This window comes from Clarias gariepinus, chromosome 16, assembly GCF_024256425.1.
Source record: "Clarias gariepinus isolate MV-2021 ecotype Netherlands chromosome 16, CGAR_prim_01v2, whole genome shotgun sequence".
Classification (NCBI taxonomy): Eukaryota; Metazoa; Chordata; class Actinopteri; order Siluriformes; family Clariidae; genus Clarias; species Clarias gariepinus.
This window is the reverse complement of record NC_071115.1, coordinates 19,109,873-19,136,508: the sequence shown is the minus strand read 5'-3', so window position 1 is coordinate 19,136,508 and position 26,636 is coordinate 19,109,873. Positions and strand designations below refer to the sequence as shown.

The 26,636-nt window shown below is 40.1% G+C and overlaps 1 protein-coding gene across 5 annotated transcripts in view; it reads left to right on the top strand.

The window, feature by feature from the left end:
- Nucleotides 1-26,636, top strand: part of LOC128544419 (BAH and coiled-coil domain-containing protein 1) — a 68,601-nt gene that overhangs the window by 2,606 nt on the left and 39,359 nt on the right. For all 5 annotated transcript variants that reach the window (XM_053514509.1, XM_053514503.1, XM_053514506.1 and 2 more), the window contains exon 2: nucleotides 127-459. In XM_053514509.1, coding sequence (XP_053370484.1) covers nucleotides 288-459 — 172 coding nt within the window. In that variant the 5' untranslated portion in view covers nucleotides 127-287. The remainder of the gene's footprint in view (nucleotides 1-126; nucleotides 460-26,636) is intronic.

The window sequence follows — 26,636 nt, the reverse complement described above, 5'->3', positions numbered from 1 at the left end:
ATCTTGCACTGAATCCATGTGTACACGAGCTGATTCCCAGTGAACACTCCTGCACGCCAGTCAAACGTATCTTTTCCCCCCTTTTTTATTTATTTATTTTTGTCTTTTTTTTTGTTGTTGTTGCAGAAAACATGATCAGGATCCGCGCCGCCAGTCGGAGAGGCGAGACTTCCTCAGAAAGCGACACCGACTCCCAGCGAGAGGGATTATAAATATATGGCTTTGGTTTGATCGCCGTGGTCTCCTCCGCCGGAATATTTGGGATTATAACGCGCTACGCAGCGGTTATGGAAAGCCGGGATTTCGGCGCTCCGGCGCACCTCCTGTCCGAGCGGGGCGCTTTGGTTCACCGCGCCGCCTCGCGGATCACCCCGAGCGGCCACAGCTCCGTGCAGCACGCCGCTGCCTTCCCGCCGGGCAAATACTACCCCTCTCATCTGCCCATGGCCACACACTCAGGTCTGTCTCTGTCTGCTCGTCAGTCTATAGCATGCTTTACAGAAAGAAAAAAACAAAAACGAGTTATTATGGTGTTTATCAGTTCATGCAAGGACGATCAACGTCCAGTATTATAAACCCAGGAGCTGGATGCATCATGTGTACATGGATTTGTGTATGTTTACAAGCAGCCTGGGCATGCAGTTCAGCAACATGCTTTGTGCGTGGTAATGTACTAAGAAAAGCATTGCAGATTCATAAATTATATAGTTAAACAAACAAGCCAAAAAAAAATTAATAACATAATTTAATTTAAACATTTGAAAAATTAATTTACAGATGAATCTTTATATGCATACATATAGATACGGATAGATTCATAGATAGATACAATAGTAGATGGTTTCCTAACAAAATAATAATAATAAAAAAAAATATATATACACAGGCGCATCATACACAGAAACTTTAATTTAATAACACTGTGTATAATATAATATAAAAAATTTATAATAGATGTTTTAATATTTATTTATTTAATTGTTGTTGATAGGATATAACGCCTGACATGATATAATAAATTCCCTAGTACACATGAGTGTCATTATTTCACCCTGGTATTTTTGTGTAGTAGGCGTTTTGTCCAGAAGAACATGTCATAGTCATAAGTTGAAGCCTGCAAAAACTGAAAACCTCCTTTGCATTATGAGTATTTTGCATTACAACTATTAATGTAGAGTAGACATGTTGGGGGAAAATGTTTTGAAGCTGCTTCGGTTGTCCGTTAGATGTTCAGTCTTGGTGCGTGCTGCCAGGTCAATTTGCAATCATCTGACACTTAAGGAGGAATTATTGCTTCTGGGTAAACTGATTTGTCAGTGCATGTCCTATTGTGGATGTAGTGGGCGTCTGAATTTTACCATGCTAACTATTTACCAGCTTAGGACGGGTGATATGTAAAGAGAAACGTTTTTATATTCCAAGCAAATGCAGCTTGAGTGTGATAATCGGTTGTGCTGATGTGGTGTGTTCCATTCAGGAAATGGAAAATGTTTTTATGGTTTTATGACATTTAATAAAGCGAGCGCGTAGTCTGTTATATTTGATTTATTCTTTATAAATTAATTCACAGACATTGTTTTTTCATATGAAAATTTTTCTAACTGCAAATGAAAGATACACGCTCCACCAAATATTAGCGATGTTAAAACACTATACTTTATGCCATAGGTGACTGGGAGTGTTACAGCATGCTGCTGAATACATATGTAGTGTAATAATGCTGCAGTCTTGATTATAATCATGCAGAATATTCCATTTGGCGGATAGATAAACTTGGTTTTTATCGAGAGTGATAAATATAGAAGAATAAAAATAGCAAAAAAAAAGCTGAAAAAGCTGTAAGTTATTCGTTAATTAACCTAGAAACATCATTGTGTCATCATTATTAATGTGACACGCCAAGCATATCGATTACATGAATGATTAATGCAGACTCATTTTGCACTTGAGTAAAAATTGCATTACTACATTTTTAATGTTATTTCCACATTATTATTATTATTATTATTATTATTATTATTATCCATGCACACATTTATATATACATTTATTAAAAATAAATAAATAAATAAATAAAGTCAGATGCTGAGCATCAGATGCATGGGGAAACACACACACACACACACACACACAAAACAGAGATATATTTAGATTTAGCTGCTTGTCTTTGTTCTTGCAGATGTTGCGACAGAGAGCGTTTAGGATAATGCTAGCTAAAGGGTACAGGTGCGTCACTAACAGGATGTGTCATGTCTTTTGTAGGTCTCCCATGGCCCATGCCACCCCACACACACACACACACACACACACACACACACACACACACACACACACACACACACACACACACACACAAATACACATATACAGAAACACACAAAGAGAGATAAACACCTTACTTCACATGCTGTCTATGTTCATGGAGTGAAATAAATGGGGTACTGTTCTTGAGGATGAAACAATGCCTATGGCGGTACAGTACAGAATGTAAGTGATTGGTCAGCATTACAGATTCTGCTGATACAGTTGTGTTCTTCAGTACATTGGATCTGAAATAGGGGGAAAATGGTAGTGGGGTTGAATTGCACAATGTCAGCATTATTTCAAGGAAATTTGAATCGATATTGGTAAACTGTGTTTTTTTTTTAAATTATTATTATTACATACTGTATACACCAGGGATCTAAATATGTTGCATGTATGACCACAAGCTTAAATGTCCGGTGTAGACATTTGTGTCCAGTAGACTTTACCAGATTCTGGGTATCAGCTCTGTTCCACAAGGCCTGTAACATCACCAAGCTTTCACTCTATTCCTGCTCGAATGAATGATCTTTCTTCTCCCTTTTACACACCAGTGTAGTACGATTTCAATCCATCTGTAAAATCCTGCCCTTGAACTCTCAAAAGACATATTGGAGAGTTCTTCTTCTTATGCTCTGTGCTGGTTCTCCTGATCATACTGTTTTTTTTAATAATTTTTTTTTTCATGGCTTGATGATTTGCACTAACAATATCATTGATCCTTATGTTGCGACACATCAGCAGCTGACTCCAGTGGGGGAAAAAAAGAAGAAAAAAAACCCACCACGTCTCGGATCTATGCTAGATTTGAGAACTGGCGTATGAATCAGTTACGGCGAATAAAATCTGACTAGCCAATTTTCCAATTTTGGTGACCTAAAATGAATAGACTTTAAAAAGCAAGCTGTGATTCCTCCACGGTTTACCCAGTACAGATGTCAAATTAAAGCTCGGATTTTCCAACATGGCCTTTTATTTTTTCTTTGCAAAACCGATGTGCTGGATATTCCAGAGATATAATGGCACAAATTGTTCAATGATTTTTTTTTTTTTAGATCTAGGTCGCCAAGCCTTGTAGCTTATATGGAAGTGAATGGCAAATGTAGACCGTGACCCAAATCTGGGATATACAGACATTCAAATCATCGAGTCATATAAGCTGTTGTTCTTTCTTTTTAAACGTTGTGCATTGGGGGTACTCTTTAATACTTTTTGGCAATTGGTGTTTTTTTTTTTTTTTTTTTGCTGGGTTTCTTTTTTATTTGAGAAAAAAGAAGGGACAATACATATTAATGAACATTTTCACAAATGCGCTTTTTTGCGCTTCTGTATGAATCCATCCCATTCCAGGATTTTACCGCAACACACCCACTGGTTCAGTTAAATTGTTTGGAAACAACAAAAAAAAGACGCATATTACAGGACTGGATGTAGAAACCCCAATTCCTTAAATATCAAAGTTGCAAAGACAGAGGCTTCTCTGGCAGCAGCACGCTCATGTCTCCACCATGCCACTGTCGCCTCAGAGAATTATGAAATAGCAGCTCGTTTCTGGGGAAGTGGCTAGCTTTCACTTCTCCCAGCTGCGGTGTTTCTGTCGTTCCTCTCGGTGAAACATGCCTCGCCCAGCAGGCTGGGCCGCTCGCAGATGGACCGACGGCTTGCTGAGATTCCCTGACAGTTCCTCATAAATATCACGCTGCATATAATAGCCATTATCTACCTGCAGCAGCATGCCATCTGACATTTCATCCATGTGAAGGATGCCACCCGGGGGGTAGGTGGGCGGTGCAGGTGTCTTTGTGCTCATATGTACATGTACATGGGCACGTTTTAACAGAGGAAGCTGCACTCTAATGAGCGAAACTTTCTTTTATGATTTCAGATGACTCTCACTCTCGCAGATCTCTTAGACGAAAAAAAAATAATAATCATCTTTGTCTTTCAACAAGCTTCAATTATAGATTATAAGATACTTAGTAGGCTGAAGTTATGGTTATTGATCAGAGGGTTTTTCCTTACATTATGTGTTGTGCTTCTTCTAATTGTAGTACACGCCTGCTAATAGGTTTGCGTCATTAGAGGACGTGTGTATGCAGGCTTGTTTCGCCTGATCTAACAGACGTGCATGCACACACCTTTCATCAGGGAAGTCTGCATCATTATTAGCCAAGCCAGAGCCATTTCCTGTCATCTCCCCCTACCTTAGGGCCATTGTTACAGCTTTGTGTGTGTGTGTGTGTGTGTGTGTGTGCATGTGTTTTTATGGTATGCTGTTTAAAGATAAAAAAAAACAAAAAAAAAACACACCCTCCATCCTCTTTTATTGTGTCTGAGGTAAGACATCCCTTATTACTCCCCTGGTTTCCGTATCCTGCCTGGATAACCCAGCAGGCTTGTGACCCGCATGCTTTCCTTAAAAATTATCACATAAGTTTTTTTTTTTTTGTCAAAGTGAAATAAAAACCTTAACTCTGCACTTTGTATTGAATGGCTCTTTCCCTAGGGTTAAGTGTTATGCAAAAGCTGGTCATCAAAGACAAACCCAGGTGTTTGTTAACGTTTAAAAAAGTGTGTGTCCCGTTTTTTACGACCCGTTGTATTTGTTAGCTGTTTTACCACCGAAGTGCCATGCAATTTTTATAACCTTCATAGCTTTGCCTCGTTGCTGAGGTAGCGCCTATATATTTTTTAAATCCTATCCATGTGAAGTCACATTGTCTCATGATGTGCTGTTATTGGAAAATATTCAGCGTGACACAGTTTTTTTTTTTATTCCTTAATTATAGGAAACCTTTTTTTAAACTTTGAAACTGTTTCTTTGGTTTTATCCTCCATTCTTTATATGACGTTTCGAGCAGTGCATGCTCATTCCTACCCATTTGGTCTGCACATTTGTGCCATTTAGGAAAAAAATAAAAAAACATGTTCACACTTTGCGTGTTTGGCATGAAGTCCGTGCTGGCAGAGACGTTTGAGCCATACGAATAATCCGACGAGCAGTCGCTGGATAATGATGCGAGAGTTGGATAACGATTCTAGCATTTGTAGTTGGTTAACGACGACCCTCCTGTAGTACCTGGTGTGGCGTCTCCAAAATTGTGTTTTGCATATTAAAATCTTTACCTGGTTTTCTATTATAAGTAACATCCTGTTAAGTTTCGTAGAATTACCAGAAGCTTTTGTTTGTTCTACGTGTAGGAATCCGCTCAGAGATGGTGTGGATATCTGCCTGTCACTCAACCTGCTAGATTGGTAGAACTATTAAGATTGAAGGTTATACGTTGATGGTGTCAGCGGTGCATGGCATCATCGGGGGTGAGCGTCTGTCTGAGGTGTGTGTGTGAGCCGTTGATGCATATGTGCACTAAGCGAGTGCCAAGTGCCCTAGAGTCTATGAGCGTGGCTCACCCTTCCCACAATGTGGACCAGGCAGGTCAAACACAAAGGAGACGAGCAGGCCGGGCAACACCTTCCTGTATCGCATTACCAGTCTTTCATTTCAAAGCGCCACTGTCTATTTTTACACTTCAGCTGAGTAAGCGCCATTCAGCATAGAGAGAGAGCGAGAGAGAGAGATGCCAAGGCAACCAGAACAAAGAGATGTTTAGAAAACTTGGAAGCAGGTGAAGTGGATTCTTTCTTTTCTTCCTTTCGTTTCTTCTTTCTTGTTTTCTTTCTTTCTTTCTTTTCTTTCTTTCCTTCCATCCTTCCTTCCTTGCTTCCTTTCATTACTTCCTTTATTATTTTCTTTCTTTCTTCCATCCATCCATCCATTAGAGTGTAATTGCTAAAAGACCTGAGGCATTATATATAAAGTTCTGCAAGGATTTAAAACGATACAAAAAAAAAGAAAAGAAAATCACAATCCAAAAAAAAAAAAAAGAAAATAAACCACTGTTTCACTGTCTTGCTAGGAAATGAAATGGGGGGGGGGGGTGCATTTAAAGTAAACCATTCAAAAAGAAAAAAAATACATTGACTGTAAGATACAATACTGTGCAGAAGTCTCGAGACATCTCTCAATTCTTCCCCTCAATTCAATTAAGTAAAACGATATCGATTAAATTAAAGAAGCTGGAACAAATATTTTACTGCGACATGCTGCAAAGATCCTAAAGAATTGTTAAAACAATTGTCTATTATTTATGTAACAACATCAGCAGCAACCTCATTTCCCCTCTCGTCTGTTCCAACCATTTAGCATTTAGCATCACCAGTACACTAATCATCGGCCTGATCGTCTGTCATCATCTGCACCTGTTTCTCACTGTTTCATGCCTTAAGTTAGATGGTTTTACGCTCAAATGATTCATAGGTCACTCTGTGGCTTAACAAACAAAAACATTCTTTCGAAACTGGTCAGGTACAGGGAATGGGCTGGAAGTGAAGGAAAGACTTTTGCACAGTACTGTACATACATTGTTTGTTATATCCATCACAAACTATCACTCTATACAAAGAAATAAGAAATATAATGGCATATCTTTAAAACATTTCATGTGTTTAATTCCAAAATATTTGCACAAAATTCTCACTATTACACAAAGTAATTATGCTGTTTCCTCTTATGGCATACATTTCACATCTATTTTGAATCTAAGGAATACGCTGTTACATGAAAGAAGAGTCGTTGGCATCTGGGTGAGTCCAGGATGAGTCATTGTAAGCAAAAAAAGTCCAATTTAAATGAACATTTCCTGGACTAAAGCGCATGAAAGGGCATTTGATATCGTTGTTGTTTTTGTTGTTGTTTTACACAGGCAGTATAAAGAACTGAGTCTTATCTTACAAACCAGACAGCAAGCATGCACAACTCCAACCTGCAGTCTGTTTCCAATACTTTCCCTCAGAATGCAACATTCATCATTGATAAGAAGTGAAAATTCTTCTTCCTGCTGACATAAGCAAATTCAGTCCTTTATTGCATTGTAAAAGCATCCGGTTGCATGTATATCCTGATATTGCAATATTCAGATGGTTTCACTATTTTTGAAATGTCGTCAATCAACTTTTCGTATGGAAAAGCTGTAAGAAACGGACTTGCACAACCTTGTTTCAAACGATTATACATAAATCTTCTGGACATCTTTAGATAAGTTGGAGCGGTGTGTAGCTGCTAATAATTATTTACTTTATACTGTATATTCATGATGCAAAACTCAAATGTTTTTAATTATAGAAGATTTTTGAGAAACCATGGATTTTGTTTGATTGATTCTTACGAACTGGGTTCAACATCACAAAGCCTTAGTTTCATGGCATGTTTCGCCACAAGGTCCTTGTCCTTTCTGCTTCGAATGCTACTGAATACTTAGCATTATTTTGTGAGTTGCTTTATCTCGCTTTATCTGCCTTGTTTACACCTCATTACTCGTTTTCTGAACAATATTTACCTCAGAATTCTTCGATCTGCTTTGCCCGAAAGTGTTGATTAATATTTGGAACAGCGAATCTCCAAGTAAATCAAAATTTTAAGGTTTTTAGTTTGTATTAATCTGTTGCTGTTTCTATGGCAACATCTTATAACGCATTGTTGTGAGGATTTTATAAATGTGCTGTTTAATAATATTGTCACATTTTTCTTGAGAACAGTCTTATGTTCGATTATCTTTTTTTTAATTATTATTATTTTTTTGGAGGGAATCTCCAGGTTCAGCGCTGTAACAGTGGTGCAGCTGTAACTTTATGTTTTCTAGATGGAAGGTTATCCGGCCTCTCTGTAAGATGACAAGCTGCATATTTTTTTTTTTATTAGCTTCAAAAGAGAGAAAAAAGTGCCGATGACGGAGCAACCGTTTTAAAAGCTGCTTTAACAGGTGTGATAACAGGAACTACACTGACGACATTCCAGAACATCCGGTGATAAAAATGCCACATGTTAAGTTTGCATTCCTTCAACCTGTCATTGATTAATTTGCGATCACAGCAAGTGTCCCATTCCAGACATGTTTATATCATAGATATAGACAGGCATAGCAGGATATATATACAGTGGGGCAAAAAAGTATTTAGTCAGCCACCAATTGTGCAAGTTCTCCCACTTAAAAGGTTGAGAGAGGGCTGTAATATTCATCATAGGTATATCTCAACTGTGAGAGACAAAATAAGAAAAAAATCCAGAAAATAAGTATTTGGTTAATAACAAAATTTTATCTTTGTTATACTGTATACTCTTTGTTGGCAATGACAGAGGTCAAACGTTTTCACAAGGTTTTCACACACTGTTGCTGGTGTTTTGGCCCATTCCTCCATGCAGATCTCCTCTAGAGCAGTGATGTTTTGGGGTTGTCGCTGGGCAACACTGACTTTCAACTCCCGCCAAAGATTTTCTATGGGGTTGAGATCTGGAGACTGGCTAGGCCACTCCAGGACCTTAAAATGCTTCTTACGAAACCACTCCTTCGTTGCCCGGGTGGTGTGTTTGGGATCATTTGTCATGCTGAAAGACCCAGCCACGTTTCATCTTCAATGCTCTTGCTGATGGAAGGAGGTTTTCACTCAAAATCTCAAGATACATGGCCCCATTCCTTTACACAGATCAGTCGTCCTGTTTTTTTTTTTTTTTTTGCAGAAAAAACAACCCCAAAGCATGATGTTTCCACCCCCATGCTTCACAGTAGGTATGGTGTTTTTTTTGGATGCAACTCAGCATTATTTCTCCTCCAAACACGACAAATTCTATTTTGGTTTCAACTAACCATATGACATTCTCCCAATCTTCTTCTGGATCATTGAAATGCTCCCTAGCAAACTTCAGATGGGCCTGGACATGTACTGGCTTAAGCAGGGGGACACGTCTGGCACTGCAGGATTTGAGTTCTTGGCGGCGCAGTGTGTTACTGATGGTAGCCTTTGTTACTTTGGTCCCAGCTCTCTGCAGGTCATTCACTAGGTCCCCCTGTGTGGTTCTGGGATTTTTGCTCACAGTTCTTGTGATCATAATGACCCCACGGGGTGTGATCTTGCGTGGAGCCCCAGATCGAGGGAGATTATCAGTGGTCTTGTATGTCTTCCATTTTCTAATAATTGCTCCCACAGTTGATTTCTTCACACCAAGCTGCTTACCTGTTGCAGATTCAATCTTCCCAGTCTGGGGCAGGTCTACAATTTTGTTTCTGGTGTCCTTTGACAGCTCTTTTGTCTTAGCCATAGTGAAGTTTGGAGTGTGAAGTGTGGACAGGTGTCTTTTATACTGATAATGAGTTCAAACCGATGCCATTAATACAGGGAACGAGTGGAGGACAAAGGAGTCTCTTAAAGAAGTTGTTACAGCTCTGTGAGAGCCAGAAATCTTGCCTGTTTGTAGGTGATCAAATACTTATTTTACCGAGGAATTTACCAATTAATTCATGGTTACAGTAACACTTTGGCCTGTCAAATCTCAGGTGGAGTCATGGGTAGTTATGTATAGTAATATAGGTATAGCTATACACGCTCTACCAGCAGACTGTGGAGATTTTTCAAATGAAATGAAATGAGTTTCAGAGAGGCCCTCGTGGCAGTGAGGGGTTCTGGGAATCGAGTTTTTCGATTGCCGATGTTCAGGCGTGCACAGATCTGGTCGTTTCCTTTTGTGCGATGTATTATTTGAAAATCCATCTTGCTTTAACACCTTTGAGTTTTGATTTGTAATGGTTTTAAAATAAAAGGTTCTTCCTGCCTGTCTGTGTCGGTCTTTCTCGTCTCACAGCTTCCCATCAGGCTACCTATGTGCCTCCTGCTACATCGCACGTGACATCTGTTCATCGTTATTAACGTTGGAAGCACAAAAGATTACCAGATTACCTGTTTTAATTTCAGTTTTTATTATTGGATTCTCAGGGAGAGGGCCGTTGCAAGACAGGGCGGGGAGGCGTGCGGATGCAGACCTGTTTCTCTCTCTCTCTAGGGAACTTGTGGAGGATGTGTGATGATGATGGGGAAGCATTAACACTAGAAACCCTCTCACCCCTCACACCCCCCACTGTAGCTATAGCCTCTGGGGCCTAACAGGTGCAGACGCTGATTTCTTTCGTCTGCTCCACTGACTGCCCGGCTGCCCCTTGGGGTCTTCTCAGGTCCCAGCACACCTCAACTTAAAATGTTATATCAACAACAATAATGATAATAATATCCACAATATAAATAATTTAATAGGGACAAAATGTCAGTGAACTCGGTAGTGTTACTGCCTCACAGCACTTGCGTCCCTAGTTCAATCCTGAAACACACGCACATTGGTACACTAACAGGTAAGAATGTTATTTTGCCTGTAATGAGCATATGTGTGGCATGTGAGGTTAATTTCCTTGCCTTTTGCACATTGTTCCTGGGACAGGGTCCCAGCATTGATCAGGATAAAGTTCTTACTAAAATGAATGAAGAATAACTTCTAGCTTTCGCCAGAACAAAAACTTGGAGGCTTATTGTTCTCCCCCACTCCCTCTTTCACACATTCAAGCAAGTCATCAGAGCGGCATTGCCCAAGCCGCTAAACACACACTGAGCGTCACCATTAAATATACATGTGGCATGCTTCTTGAGGACAAGTTGCATTTTTTTTTGTGTGTGCAAAAACAAAGATTAGCATCAGGAATTCCATTTTAATCAGTCTCCAGGGATGTGGCATGCAGTCAGTGCATATCTTAAATGCAAAGGGACTTGTTGCTCTTAAAGCGTGCATGCGTGTGTGTGTGTGTGGTGCATTGTACAGATTCTGCTCCTGTCCTCTGACACTGATTAAAACAAATGGCTGAGCCTGCTCCTGCTTTATCTTGTTTCATGAGAATTGCTCTGTTATTATTGCATTATCATTATACATGTATGTGTTTAGCTCAAATTTGTTCCTCATAGTTTTCCTTTCTTTTCTTTCTCTTTCCCTGCTTCGGCCACTAGGCTACACTGCTTGTTGTCCGTCTCTCTCTCTCTCTCTCTCTCTCTCTCTCTCTCTGTGTGTGTATATGAATGACCATGTTCCTCCATTGTTCCTGCTCACACTGTTAAGGCTAAAGAAACATGAGCACTGTCCTTTCTATGCAATAAGGAACGCTACATTGCCAGGGTCACACAATCTTTGTTTCCATCAAGTGTTTATTTTTTTGTGGTACATATACACCGAGAACTCGCCTGGTTCTTAGCCCTAATGTTTTCTGTGTAAACTGAAGCAGTTTGCCATGAAAAATCGTGCCTGAGCATAGCACATCGCTTAGGGAGCAGGCAGTGGGGTGAGGGTGGCGGAGAGGGATTAGTGTTGTATAAAATCTATCCAGTATTAAAGAGACAGCGGAGGCCCAGGAGTTAATCCCCTGCTGCTGGGCGGCAGTGATGGAGGGACAAGGCTAACGGCTGGAGAAAGGAGGAGGGCTGGATTTATGGTTCTCAGGTACCAATTTTCAACCGACACAGCAGCGGTGCAGGAGCCAAAGCCATTATCGTCTGTAAACAGAACTGAGACATTGTAGGTAGTAGAGAATTACCTGCCAGATAACAGAAACATTTGTTTGTTTGTTTGTTTGTTTGTTTGTGTGTGTGTGGTCAGAATGTGTTTTGTGCTCGTTCATGCATTTACCTGCAAATTTTTATCAAAAGAAAGTCAATGAACTCATCATGGTGGCTAATCTGTGTCTCTCTGTGTATAATGAAATTGTTAACCCTAAATTGTTAATCTTTTTTTTATCATTTCATTCATTAATTGTTTAATTTATTCATTCATTCATTTTTCCATCCATCCATCCATCCATCCATCCATCCATCCATCCATCCAAGAATTACTTCAATTATTCTTCCATTCATTGATTTATTCATCCATCTATTTGTTCATCCATCCATCCATCCATCCATCCTCCAGTCATCTATCGATTAATTCTATATTTTATTCAACCTTTAATCCATTAATTATGCAAGGTTTTATCCATCCATCCATCCATCCATCCATCCATCTAATCATCCATCTTTTACTCAACCTTTTACGATTCATTCATTTAGCTACCCTTCACTTTTCCATCCATCCATCCATTCATCCATCCATATTTTATTCAACCTTATATGATTCATCCATTTAGCTACCCTTTCTTTAATTTATTTATTCACTAATTTAACTGTTTTCTTTGTCCAGAGCAACCATACTACTTCTAAATACACATCCACATTTAATCCAGTTGAATTTTTATTTACACTGGGCTCAACTTCTTTTTTTTTTTGGAAGCTGCCTTTATATGAAGCGTACTTATTTAGCTTTAAAGCTGAATGTAAGCGTCGCTACAGATTTACAGGTGGTTTGTTGGCTTCACTTATTTTTTCAGAAATAAAGCCTGCAAAGCATATTCCAGTAGGTGGTAGGAGGTAAATGAGTCGAAATGCCAGAATCCTGTTTCTTCTGTAGTTTAGCAAAACTACAAAGGCAAAAATAGCTGTTTAAAAGGTCGGCTTGGAGTGAATTATATGGACCTTTTAATTGGACGTTAAGAACGTTTAGCTGTTTTCGCAGTGCTGCCAGCAGCTCTTAATTGTTCGCTATAAAATAGTTTTTTTTAGTCCTTTCTTTTCTTCTGTCTCAAAGCAACTGCGTTGCCTGTACAAATAAACCATGTCTTGTAAAAGCCTTCATGTGCTAGTTTGATTTTTCGTTAAAACAGTAATTTCCATAGTTATTTTGGAACACGTTTCCATACACGTGTGTATAATCCCTTCTCAATTTCTCATCTTTTTTTTTTTTTTTTTGTCGATTGCTTAAGTAGTTCAAGTGAACCAGATTTAACGGTAGAACTCCATTATTGACGTGTAAATGCAAAAAAAAATGGTGCCAAATCAGTCATTAGAGCTGACACTGGAAAAACTGAGATGTCGGGGTGAGACATGGCAGGCAAAGAATAACACTGTGGCCTTCAGTGTCTGTATACACCAATCTGACTGTTGTTTTAGGAAGTCTGTGTGTGTGTAAAACACGTGCATGCGCGCCAAGCCAAATGAATGAATTCAGCTGTGTTTAAGGTGCGTGTACATGCAAAGGTGTTTCATCTGTAGAATAAGGTGGTTGGAGCGGGGCGAGATTAGTCGTAGTTCTTATCGTGTTTTGTGGTTAGTCGAGATTAGATGGAAATAGGAATGGGGAGGTTTAGCGTAGCTTCTGACTAATAGCCTCGAACGCTTTGAAGTGATACCCAAACATAGAACAAAAACAAAAAAAAAGGAAAAAAAGGCACAGGGGATTAAATTCGGTCTTCCTTTTTGTGTTTCTTCTCTCTCTCTCTCTCTCTCTCTCTCTCTCTCTCTCTCTCTTTTACTTTCTGTACAGGGACAGAGCTGCTGTTCTACCGTTAATAATTTAGTATTTTCTGCTTTTTAATCCTCAAATATGCATGGCATCGCAGTTAATTCTGTCCACATGTATTGCGTGCGCTGTGATTTATTAATAAAGAAGTCTGAGAAAAGTTAGCGCGTACAGTTTGTGGACTGTGTGTGAATATGTCTCTGTCACTGTGGATATGCAGTAGTTAGGTTTTTATGCAAGTGTGTGTGTTTATTAGCTCCTAGACAGTGCGATGCTTCCTCTGAGATGCATCTAATTACAGTGAGGTCAGGCTATGATTACATATTCACAAGCGACTCTCTCTCTTTCTCCTTAAGCATGTTTCAGAGATGTCCTTGTGTAACTGAGAACCTTTGGCTATACTGGCAGACAGAGGGCTTTGTGTAACGTAATCTGGACATATTACTGTGTCTATGGGTTTTGTGTGCATTTTAGAAAGAAAGGCGGACAAAGATAAGATAAGACGAGAGCAGACCGTGAGGTCTGTGGCTGTCACACCAGCTCATGCGGCTGCCTGTCTCTCGTTGACAATCTCGAACTGAAAACCCTAAACATGTTAATGTTGCTTTCACAAGGCAGCTCTCTCCAGGAAACTTTATGACGTTCCATCAAATTTAGTGATCCCTCGTTACGCCGTGTCCCACCTGCCAGCGTCGGAGAAATTTCCCCCACTTTTACACCACAGCCTGGAACTCTGATTTACATCATGGCCTGATAATCAAATCCTTCCTTCCTAAACCGACAGCAACATGCGATGGAAGCACATTTGGGAAAAGATTGTGAGTGCTACAAATTTGGCAAAAACATGATATTAGCCAACTATTTTGTACAAGTGCTCAGATCCTGCGCCACTAGTAGTGATGACGTACATAATGGGGTAATGGATCCCAGACCAGTGCTGGAATTGATGACCTCTGGTTTGTTAATGAGGGGAATGATAAACTTTAAGGTTTAGAATGAAAACAGAGTGGAAAGCTTGTTGAGTGATGCTACGAAGAAATTCAAAGAGACATTTGTTGTTGCTTGTACTAGCTAGTCCTGTACTAGCTCGTTTTTTTCTCATCAGTGCATGGACTAGACTTTTACGAAATCCATATACCAGGTTAAGATATTATATATAGGCCACAAGACGGTGTACAAACACTAACGCAGTCATTCACACACTACGTGCAATTTGGAAACACCAATCAGCGTAATCTGCATGTCTTTGAAAACTTTGTACAGGGTGGAAACTCACCCAGCGCTGGGGGAACGTGCAAACTCCACACGTACAGACCTGAGAAGCGACTCAAACCCTCTACCCTAGAGGTGTGAGACCATAGTGTTAACCACTCCGTTACCATGCTGGCTTTTGTCTAAAATATTATTGTAATTATACGAAGGGATTCTTGGACCCCATTCAGGATGTTTCCTGTCTTGTGCACACAGTTGGATTGGTTTCAGCTCCTACACAACACTACACAGGATATCAACAGTATTTGAAATGTATGGATTCTTCGATGTTTAACCATGTAGCATCTTGCATGCAAGACTCCCAACTTCTACTATGAGGGGCGCTCATAAATTTGGTATTCTTGCTAAGAGAAAATAATGTAATGAAAATGAATGTTGGTCGTGAGCTTAGTCCTTAGTCCGCACACACTTCTCCAAATGATGGATGAGCTGGTGGAGACTGTCTTTGAAAAAGCCTTTTTTTTGGCTCTTGAGGAAAAGTTCTTGGTAACCTTGACGTCGTCTGTGAAACACCTGCCATGAAGTGATTTCTTCAAGTGATGGACGAAGAAAAAGTCACTGGGTACCACTGGGTATGGGGGTCTAGCAGAATTTTGTACCCCAAGTGGCCTGCAAGTTTCACCCGTTTCATGAGCTGAATGGCCTGATGCATTGTCATGAGCCCATTTCATGAGCATTCCATGACGCTTTGTCTTGATTTTGGCTCTCAAGCGTCATCATGCGAAACTATCCCGCGGGTTTTTTAAACCAAGAAGAAATCTTCATGAACACACTTATTTCTGGCGGCATTGGACAAGTCGAAAAGAAAGTTTGCAAGTCCCACATCTCTCCTTTTTTTTTTTTTTTTATTTCCACTTCCTGCACCAGGATTGGCCGTTGATAATCAAATAATTAATTAATTAATTAATATGAAGTTTATGTAGTTTACCATGGATCCATATAGACAGAACTGTGTGTACACTACCTTCAGCAGATTGCTCTGATCGTTGTAATGTTCAGTACATATCAGGCTCTATATTTTCCACACTTTTCTGGTCAGAAGATTCAGGATCTTGAAGACTCTTCTGAACACTGACACTAAGGCTGTATATCCTGCCGGTTGAATATATTCTCACAATACACTTTTCTGAGATTTGATTTAATTTGGGAGCAGAATTAGACGAAATGAAAACTCCCCTATGTGGCACAATGAGCTTTTGGAAAACAACTGATTAATTGACATGACACCATAGCTATGAACTGGGAGTGTGAAGGTTACTACCTGTTTTCTCTGAGACATGTGAAGCTGGCCCAGACGTCTTATCAGACTGCTGCTCATATTCCATCCCAGGGCAACTCAACACACTTAAAGGAGTCAGCACTAACTGCCCTCTAAGCTTGCCCTGTGTTGCCTTTTTGAACCCCATGGCATTGATGGCTGTGATGTTCGATGCTGTAACATGGACATTATTTTTTTCAAATCCAATTTAAATTGTTGTAATTAGAAGCATCAGTCTTAAGTATTTACATTGGATGCTGATCAGATACGGTCAGAAAGGCATCTAGGACTTTTCTGACATATGCAAGCAAGTTTTATTTTGCAAAATAAAAAAAGATGTGAAAAAGTTTATTTGGAAAATTTAAGTCATTGAATGGACGATGATGACCATGGTGGACTCAAGGGAGCAATATTTGTGTTGGTGCTAGAGGACATCAAAAACTTGTTGACGCTAAACTTGGAAACCAACTCATACCAACATGTTTAGAAAGAATAGATTTATTCCAATAAGAGAAAAACGATCATATCAAGCTGTACTAATATTTTATTCTAGAATGGATTATTAAAGGTTTACACCACCACTTTGACTATTATACAAATTATAAGTGGACTTTTAGGGTCTGTGTACAGTAAATGCCACCAGTTTCTGCATCGTCTCCTTGTGAAAAATTTTCTGGTGGGAACCCATATATTAAAGTTTTGTGATTTTTTTTTTTTCACAGCAGTTTTTCTGCATGTTTGTTGAGCTCTGTGATTGGATACCCACCTGGTATCAACTGTTTCTATAAAAGTCTGTTCATTTCGGCCATGTTTAGTGATGGAACGCACTAGATTTTGACCAAGCCTGGTTTGCAAAATCAGGCCATGAATGACTAGCCTGCTTGTTTTCTGCCATAAAATATAGTAAGTCAAACATCCTGTCGGAGATTTCCTTATACAGGAGAAGCGTCTCCAACCTCATACTGTTGACACTTCCATTAAAAAAAAAAAAAAAAACCTGTGCAGCCGCTGGCGGTCTCGCAGAAACTAGGCCTGCCCAGTCCTGTTTGATTATGTGCCCGTAAACTGTAAGAGCAGTTGTTCTTGTGTGTGCTTGGATACGTAAGCGTATCAGAATGCGACAGGTGTCCCTCTCACACGTGTGACTGTTACTTCTCACTGTACGCGAGTGTTTTATATGATAGCATGTGCGAGAGTGTGTGTGTAGTCTTTAAAAGAGGCCAGTTTGAAGATGCACTGCTTTGAAGCGTGGCGTCGCTTTAATTCTTGACTGATTTTATGGGCTTGCCTTCGTGCCAGCTCACTGCCGCCCGGTGCGTCTGGACGCCATTCCTGCACATGCCATCTGCACAGGGTGTGTGTGTATGTATGTTCAAATCAGTGTGTTTACATAAGGGTGAGAGTGTGAGTGGTCTGTCAGTGTTTGTGTGTATATGACCATGTCTATTAATGCATTCGCATGGTATGTACTGTATGCTGTGAGACACATAGAATAGTGGTTAGGGTGCTGTGTTTGAGTGAGAAAGAGAGGGAGAGAGAGATAGTGAGACAGGGAGGCCTTGTCCTGCTCTTGGCTCTCTTGATTTATGAGCCTGGGAAGGAAATCTTTCATTTGTTGCCTTTCATCTCTTTCATCCATCCTCTCCCCCTCCCTTTTACTGCTTCAATAGAATCCAGCCTGGTCTCTATGTCCCACACATTGCCATAATGCAGTGACAATGGAACAGAAGAAAGAGAAAGAGAGAGACAGCGAGAGTGTGATAGAGAGAAATATGGCGAGAGAAAGAGAGGCCGACAGGAGTATGGGTAGATGAATGAGGACGATGAAGCGCTGTTTTCAGTGCCTTATTAAATTCTTCTACAGAAAGCTTGGTAGAGGTACAAGAGTGTGTGCGTTTGTGTGTGTGGACATGAGTCATTAAGCAGGCTATACCCTAATCTGTGAATAATTCACTGAACCCGTTGTTATGGCGCCTGCATGGTGTTGCTGCTCTCTGGATCGCTGTTTCTCTACGAATTAGAGCAGTAGAAAAAAAAAAAAAGGCAAAAAAAAAAAAAACGACAAAGCAGCGAGGAAGAGAAGAAGATAGAAAAGACGTATTCCGTTTCTCTCCTTCTCCTTTTGCCGACTCTCAGTTCAAACCGAGGTCAGGCCTCTGACAGAGTGCACTTAGGTGCTAACTGTAAATACACCTTAACTTTCACCACATGTAAACACTGCAGCGTTCACACAGGCAGGTCTGTGGACACACACTCACATACACACGACTGGCATAACCTGTCCGGCAGAAATGTGGACCCCGTTTAAGATGCGAAAACGGGAAACCGGCAGCCCGTTCAGCCAATACGCACACTTTCCCTGCTGTCTCACCGAGTCAGCGCTACATTCTTCACCTCCGTGTGAACCTTTGTGTCAAGTCGAAAATCCTTGAACTGAATCAAAACTGTTTTAATTGCAAATCTTAATGTTAAATGTTGTAAGATTTGTCAAAAATCTGATCACAGGTAATGGACTTGCATGCTCAATGCTAATGTGTAAAGCAGAAATGTGTTACTGGAGGGGGCGCTGTTCATATTACAGGCAAATCACAAGGCCATAAAGCGTTTAAATACATTTCTCCAGTGAAGGGCTAAGGTGAGGAGTCCGACACGCTTGCCCTGGTGACACCTTGATGTTTCATGCATCTTATAATAAGACGTATTTCGACTTAAATGAGATGTGCAGTCATTCAGATCGAATTCTCTTTGCTTGAAGTGAAACAATTCCATGCGGCAGTTTAATATCCTTAACAGCACATGTGACCGTGTTAAGAAATTTAAAAGGCTTTTTGTTGTTAATGTAGCTCGCAGAGAATGCATATAAACTTGTCTGTCATGGCTAAGACGCATCGTAAAATAAGAGGTGACAATAAATATGGTTGAGCTGTAGCTAAAATATTTTTCGCAATATTGGACAAAACTAGTCTCTGTTTTCTATGTCTTTTTCGGTGAAACAGCGATATCATAAGCCTTGGACTTGGGAGCCAATAGAAACCAATTGGAAGGAACTATAGATTCTTTGGCTTATTTTTAAATATATTTATATATACATATAAAAAGAGTTTCATCTTTCATCATATAGTCTCAGAAGCATATTGCTTGCACGGTCTGAAACTGTTTATCCATGTTAACTAGTGGTTACCCCAGACCTCACTCCTATAACGCTGGTTGGTGGTTTGAGTCAGTGGGTTTATGTGTTTGGTTTTTTTTGCAACATTTATTTATTCATTTTTTTGTATACGGGAAATACTTGATACTATGATACATTTCTTGTTGCCAAACGCTAGCTATGTTCACATAACATATTTACAAGTAACCTTTATCTGACTCTAACGTGGACGGTTTGTCCTCCGAAATGGCACGCACATTGATCCGTCTTTCCTCGCGCCATCTGGGTATGAAACACGTCATGAGTTTGTGCGACCGCTCATTCATTTCAAACAGTGGATGAAATTTCAGCAAAAATATGCTTGGATTTTGTTCTGAAGGATTGCAAGCAGTTAGTCGGCTGTATTTATTGAGGTCCAGCAGAAGGAGGAAAGCCAGACCCCTCGCTTTAGTTCTTTTATTTTTCTCTATTGCTAGAGAAATCCCCGCAATGCTGGACCTGACTGACGTCACCGAGCTACCCACGCATGGACAGAGGCCAAGAAAGAGTTCCGATCTGCCCGTTCTCGTTCAAGTCGCATGACCGTGTATCAGATATGTATCCGATCTGGACCGCATATGGAAGGGTCTCAGATCCAATCTGAAAAACACCAGATTTATGTGTTTACTTCATGCTGGTTATGTGGACGTAGCCATAAAATCAGTTTCCTTCCTTTTTTTTTTTATTTTAAAGACATTTTTGTTGCAGGATTAAAAAAAACCCCATCTCAATAATATTATTTTTTTTAAATATTATTTTAATCAAGCAAATAAGACTGGATGCTCATGATATACCAAGTGTTATTTATTTTTTACTTTTTGGTGTCTTTTCAGCTACTTCCATTAGGGTTTGCTACAGCAGGTGGTCCAGGTTTTATGGCAGATGCACTTCTTGATGCAATAAACAGTGCGATTTATCCAATTATGCGTTTTAAGCGATCTTTTGTTGATCAGTTTTTGACTGAGAAATGATTTACACTTTTAATAATATTTATGTAAACTTCCTAATGTTCAATGGTTTAAACCTGACAAAAAAATAAATAAAAAATAAATTAAAAAAAATATTTTATATATATATATATATATATATATATATATATATATATATAGCACAACTATATAAAATCATAATGCCCAAAAATGCAATTAAATCAACAGTTGACTTATGATTCACAGCTCTAGGATACAACCCACTCCGGTTCATCGGGGCTTGGGAACCCAGGAACCGGGGTTAGGATCCCTGACTCGGAATCGAACCGGGCCACGGAAGTTAAAACTCAGACTGCTATCCACAAGTGAACCAGGGAACCTAGTGCTGATGTTACGTACTGTATATGTATTCATTTCTGGATCTTAGCGAAAGAGATCTTGCACTGTGTCAGAGACGAAGAAAATCTCAGACTCATTACAGTCATCTGTTCATCATGGCCATTTCACATCTGCATAGCTGTTGACATTAGTGGTTTTTGCTGGTTATATTATGAAGTGTGACTCTAATTAACATAGTTTCTTTCCAAAAGAAACTCTTGATTGGGAGCTGGAAGCTTTATTTTTTGTGGGCTGAGAGGACTGACATGAGGAGGTGTTGAGGGGTCGAAGTCATGATTTAGAGGCATTTTTTAAAATCACCAATTTTATATATTTTTTCCACGTTATGTCTTCTTTTGCCATATTCCTAAGAGTGTTTTCTTGGTATGTCTCTTCACACATACACACTCCCACACACCCATACACTTTAATGTCATTCATATTCAATGTGAGCAAATATAAATATAAGAGGAACGTTCTGCTAGAGATTATAAAAGGCACAGTAACATGGTTTTAATAATAATAATAATAATAATAATAATAATATCTGTCTGTCTATCTTTCATGCTCTTGCTCTCTCACACACACACCCACTCTCACTGTGGCACTCTGGCATTCGGACACTGTCTCTCTCTGTCTCTTTCTTTCCCTTTTTCTCGTTCCCCGTGTAATCCATAAAGCATCCCCAAATCCACACTTGCACTAACCCCTACCTCCCACACATTACCCACCACAGCTGTGCTGACATGGTTTATAGCAGCTCAAGCTCCATATATACAGTTAAAAGGGGAAAAAAGACGGTACTTTACGAGTTTCGCCAGACCACGCCATCGCAAGTCAGTGGTTAATGGCTGTGGAGGGATAAAGAGTTTCCATTTTAGATAAAACTGTGCCAGTGACGTGGGAACTCATCTGGAAAAACTTTATTGGAGTATGTGTTGGTCTATGTGTGCAATGTTTTATACCCAGAGTGAGCGAATTAAAGAAACGGTTTCCGGTCCGAGCTAGCGCCTCTGAGTGTGACGGGGTGAAAGAAAAATGGGAGTCGGGCTAAGTGGGTGTGTGCTGGTCACTTTGAGGAGCATTCACATTATGACTATACCAACCGGCTATGTAGCTGCTGCTCCAGCCACTGTTTTATTCCAAGTCTGCCATAGAGCCCTGACCCTCCCTTTTCTATCCCTGTAATCAGATACCACAGGCTTTTGTGAGTGTGTGTTTGTGTGTGTGTGTGTGTGTGTGTGTGTGTGTGTGTGTGCGCGCGCGCAGTGCTTAGTGCCCTACAGCATTTGATGCCCTGATTGCAGTTTTAGCTGCTGGCCTAGAACGTAGATCCCAGCTGTAGTGCATCAGTGTACATGTTGACATCTCCCTGACTCCCTCTTTTTTCTCTATTTCACTGTCTCTCTCTTTATCCATTTTCTTCCTCTGTTCACTTACTAGACATAAAGCAGAAGCCCAGCAATGAATGCTTTACAAACACTGATAAATGTGCTGAAAAGAAGAACAAAGTCTAATACTAAACACAGCAATCCAGGTTAGATTGAGAGACCTATAGAGTGAAAGCGAGAGTGAGAGAGAAAGAGAGAGAGAGAAAATCCCAAGACAATCTTTCCTGCCTCTCTTTGACCTTGGGACTGTTCTGTTATTTCTTTTGGCATTTAAATTAGCCTAACTGAGAGTAAAAAAAAGCCCTCACGTCTGATGAGCCAACTCTCTTCATGTCTCACCTCATCTGCTCTTTTGCCCGTAAATCTGATCTTTCATGCCAGGGCCGGGTCATAGGAAATGCTCCCAATTTTACTCATCCAATCCCCCAGATGTTGAGCAGGCCGTGTCCCGGCATTCCTCGGATGACCAGCACTGGCGAATGGAAAGCATAACTCATGTTTAAGGCCCTGGATTTGCTGGACACGAAAACAGCAAGCTTGGGACTTATGGAGACGAGGAGGAGAGCAAGGAACCGTAGTACACAATATTTTCAGTCAGCTCCCCAATGGTTGTGAGCACATTCGGTCCCCATGCATCGTCAAATGTCTTATGAAGTCTTACTTTGTACTTGACTTTTGTTTTCTCAGGATTTCTTTACCACTGTCTTTGTCTGTTCTTCTCATAGAGATTGTTTACGCTGTAGTTCTAAAGTTGTACTTATAAAGATTGACCAGAATCATACGCTTGGTGTGTGCATTCATATCTGCATGTGTGTTTGCAGAGGACACAGTGGGATCTTGTAGAGGACATGAAGGACACATAAAAGCAGGACATTCCAGCTTTGTGCCAGTTGCATGCTGGGATGCTGATTTATGTGCCCTTTGGATAGAGGGAAGTGTGGGACTGTGCCTGGCTGTGAAAAGGTGGCCTTTGTTGGCATCTCTGACAAAATTCATGTAGAGAAATAGAGCCAGAAAGTACAGGAAAGAAGAAGAGAGGGGCAGCTTTGTATGTTGGTTGGAGGGTAGAGGGAGGACAAGAATATGGGACTGACTGAGAGATAGAGGGGAGAGATCGGATGAAGAGTGGGGGACTGAGCTGTGAAACTGAGAAGAAGAATGAGTGATTGAGACAGTGAACCAAAGTGGCAGAATGGATGGAGGGGGAAGGCAGACAGACTTTGTAGAGTAAATCAACCCTGAAGACTCCAAAGGCATACAGTGGATTTATGCACCGTTGCTCCGTGGATCATCCATTTTTCATAGAAAAGCTTCTCTGGAGATACTTAGTCTTGCTCCTAAGTCGTGTGGCTGTAAAGTTGCTTATGTAAATTCTTTAGTCCTGGCAGAGTGTTTTTGAAGTGTATCCTGTCGAGCCACATAGGCTGAGCTCAGTCATCTGGTTACCTGCATATTCACCATTATTAGCCTGGAAAAGACCACCCAGCTCTTGATTGCAGGGGGTTTACTTTGATGTGGAATGGCCGCATGTGGGGAGCATGAATACAAACCCCTCTTAAAACACACTCGTACACTTTAACAGGCTTCTGTGTGGCGTCGCCGTGCGTACTCAAAGACTTGTGTAACATACATCCACCCATGCACACCCAGTCTCTCAGTGTTCCTTACCCACGGCAGGCTCTCGTGGCCACCCAAATGCTAGTAGAATCTACAGATCATAGCATTCTCTAATTTCCTCTATTAAGTTTTAGACCTGTAAGAAAATGCAACATGTATACAGTTTCCACGGACTTACCATGATGCCTTCATGTTTTAGGATCGCATAACTGTTTGACCAAGACTTCCTGCCTATTTGGCTTTAACACGTAACATGTTTAATACTGCTGTTCAACTCTGTCTTCACTGGGAAACCACGTGGATTGGGCAACAGCAATCCTGAAACAAACCAGAGCTGTAAAATTCCCCGACTCCCCGCCAGTGGAACGAGCAAGCCATGTGAAATTGTGTTGGGGAGATATCAGAGCTGTGGGAGCCGCTTTGTTAGCTGCACTATGACTCAAGCCCAGCTCAGCTCAAACAGATGGCGGCTCTTAAAGATGGAGCAAAGCAAGAGCGTGGTGTTCTGGGAACAGCGGAGAACGGCCCACTCCGCCTACACTGGAGCTGATCTGCATGCTGTTTGATGAGTACCAGTTAGGTTAGACTTTTGAAGGAGCCGTTTGCGAATCCAGTACGATGTCCATCAACACCACAGGACATCAGTGGGACTGGTTCATCTGTTTAGTTAATGACAGACACCAATGGCTTTCATCACAGTGTCACATGCTTAACTTTTTCTATTTGCTAGCACATAAGAATAGTCTATGTATTATGCATTAATAAACTTATTTTATTCCAATAGACTGGTAAGATGGTCTTCCTGGTGGTGATCCTGATTTTCTTCAGTTACAAGAAAGAATTGATTGAGAAAGAAGTGCTTATTACACAGAAGGGCTTGTATCTTCTTTGCAAGTTGATGGGGATCTTAAGTTTCTAGCCTAGCCCACTCTGTCCTCCCTAGTGGGCTTTATGATGGTGGGAAAAAGGAGTGTGTCATTATTGAATAGGACCAAAACAATTTTTATGGCCCTGAACAGCACATATCAGCTCTGCTGTATGGGCCCCATGGGTGGCTAGATCAGATTTTCCCCTACTGTACAACTGGGAACAGCATGAGAACGCAAGCAGATTGGATGGACTGTAACTGTGTCAGAAATTAGACATAGTTTCAGCTAATTAGTGGCAGTGGTACAAGCTACAAAATCCAAAAAAGTTTGAGGTGATGGATGATAGTATTGAGTACCTAATATAGCCTGTTTATTATGATGGCTATCAAATTTTAAATGTCTTTTGGAAAATGTGCTATCTAGAGCTTTAAAAATAATAACAAAAAGAAATTATGCTGTATCCTGTAATATGACCCTAATAGCCTATGTTGTTTGACTTCAGAGCAGAGAAACGAAACATCATAGCATCTTAGCATCTTAGCTTCCCTTGTCCAAGCTAGCCTTCCATGCACGGAATGTCTTTCCTTACAAAGCAAAACGAAACAAAGTGTTGTTTTATACAGCTGCATTAATTCCATAAGTGAATTTAATGCAGAGGCACATGCTTGCATAGTGTACATCGTTAACTTCAATTTTATAATGAACTTGTTGAAATTATTTACCATTTGAACTTCAGTTTTGCAAACATTTATGAATTTGTTCGATTCCGGCCTCAGGTCTGTGTGTGTGTGTGTGTGTGGAGTTTACATTTTCTCCTCGTACTTGGTGGGTTTTCATGGCCACATTGACTTTTATCTGAAATTTGCGTTGCATTTGCTTTGTTTTGGGATCAGATTGGAATGGCTGGCCTTTTGTACCTGTGGACACGTGACCCTTGGGTGTCCATGCTTCTGTCCCCAGTTTACTGGTAAAAAAAAAAAAACAATAACCCGTGTTAATGTGTTAATTTTATGGCTAATTGGTGTTAACACATTGACAAATTCTTAAAAAATATAGCACAGAATAGAAATTGCTTTTATCTTCCCTAAATACTCACATTTTGCTGGTATTGTTTCTTCTTCTTTTTAAGTTTTATCAGTGGTTGGTGCGCCACCGCCACCTACTGGACTGGAGTGTGGAGCTGAAAAAATTGCAATGGAAAAAGATTAACATATTGTGTGAAACATGATATTTAAACAGCCAACAAGACAAATTACAGAGCATGTAAATGTGTATTAGATAACTTTAGTTGTTTTTGTACTCTTAAAATGTGTAAGAAATAGAGCTGCTTAAAACAAATAAATAAGACTTAAATAAACTTGCAAACAATGCTCCATAGTAAAGCAGAATCTGTTGAGACGAATCGAAAATCAAAAATCGTATCCAATCAAATCGACAGTCTACCTGTGAATTAGAGCTATAGATATAGGCCATAAAATTGGTGAAAATAAAGCAAAATCCAATCTAATTAAAATCAGACAGCCATTAGGATAGTAGGAGTTTAACAGTGACTCCTAATACGCTCCTAAATCATACCTAGCTTAGCAACTCCTATTTGTATCCCCGTTTTAAAATATACCTGCATGAAACTATACCTCAAGAAACTTGACTCTGTGCGTGTGTGTGTGTGTGTGTGTGTGTGTGCAAACATGGGCATTCATTCCACACTGAAATCCTATGCTTATAGGGGTTCTTCTGGTACGTATTCCTTAATGGGACTTTAGCTCGCTATTGCCAATATGTTTTACTGCTTTCATATTGCTTAAATTGAGTGCTTAATATCTTTCAGAGAATGTTCTTTCTTTGAGTGGCTTAATCAGCGTTGGAGTTATTAAGTAAATGTGCTGCTTGAGAATATTGTGATGTATATGTTAGGAAGAGCAGGATCACTGAGATCTCATGCAATAACTGTTTCCAGCCCTATGCCCCAATTTGAGATAGGTGCAGATGAAGCTGACGGAATGGGTTTGTTTTAAATCTCTATCAGCCAATCGCTTCTCTCCATTCAGTGAAAATCCTTTCATGTGAGCACCAAAAGGTGAAAAAAAGAGGCAGAACAGGAAAGAAAAAGGAGAATTTAATAAAGTGAGTGTGGGATGAAAGAACAACACAGGGTGTTTTTAGAGAAAACAGAGCTGACG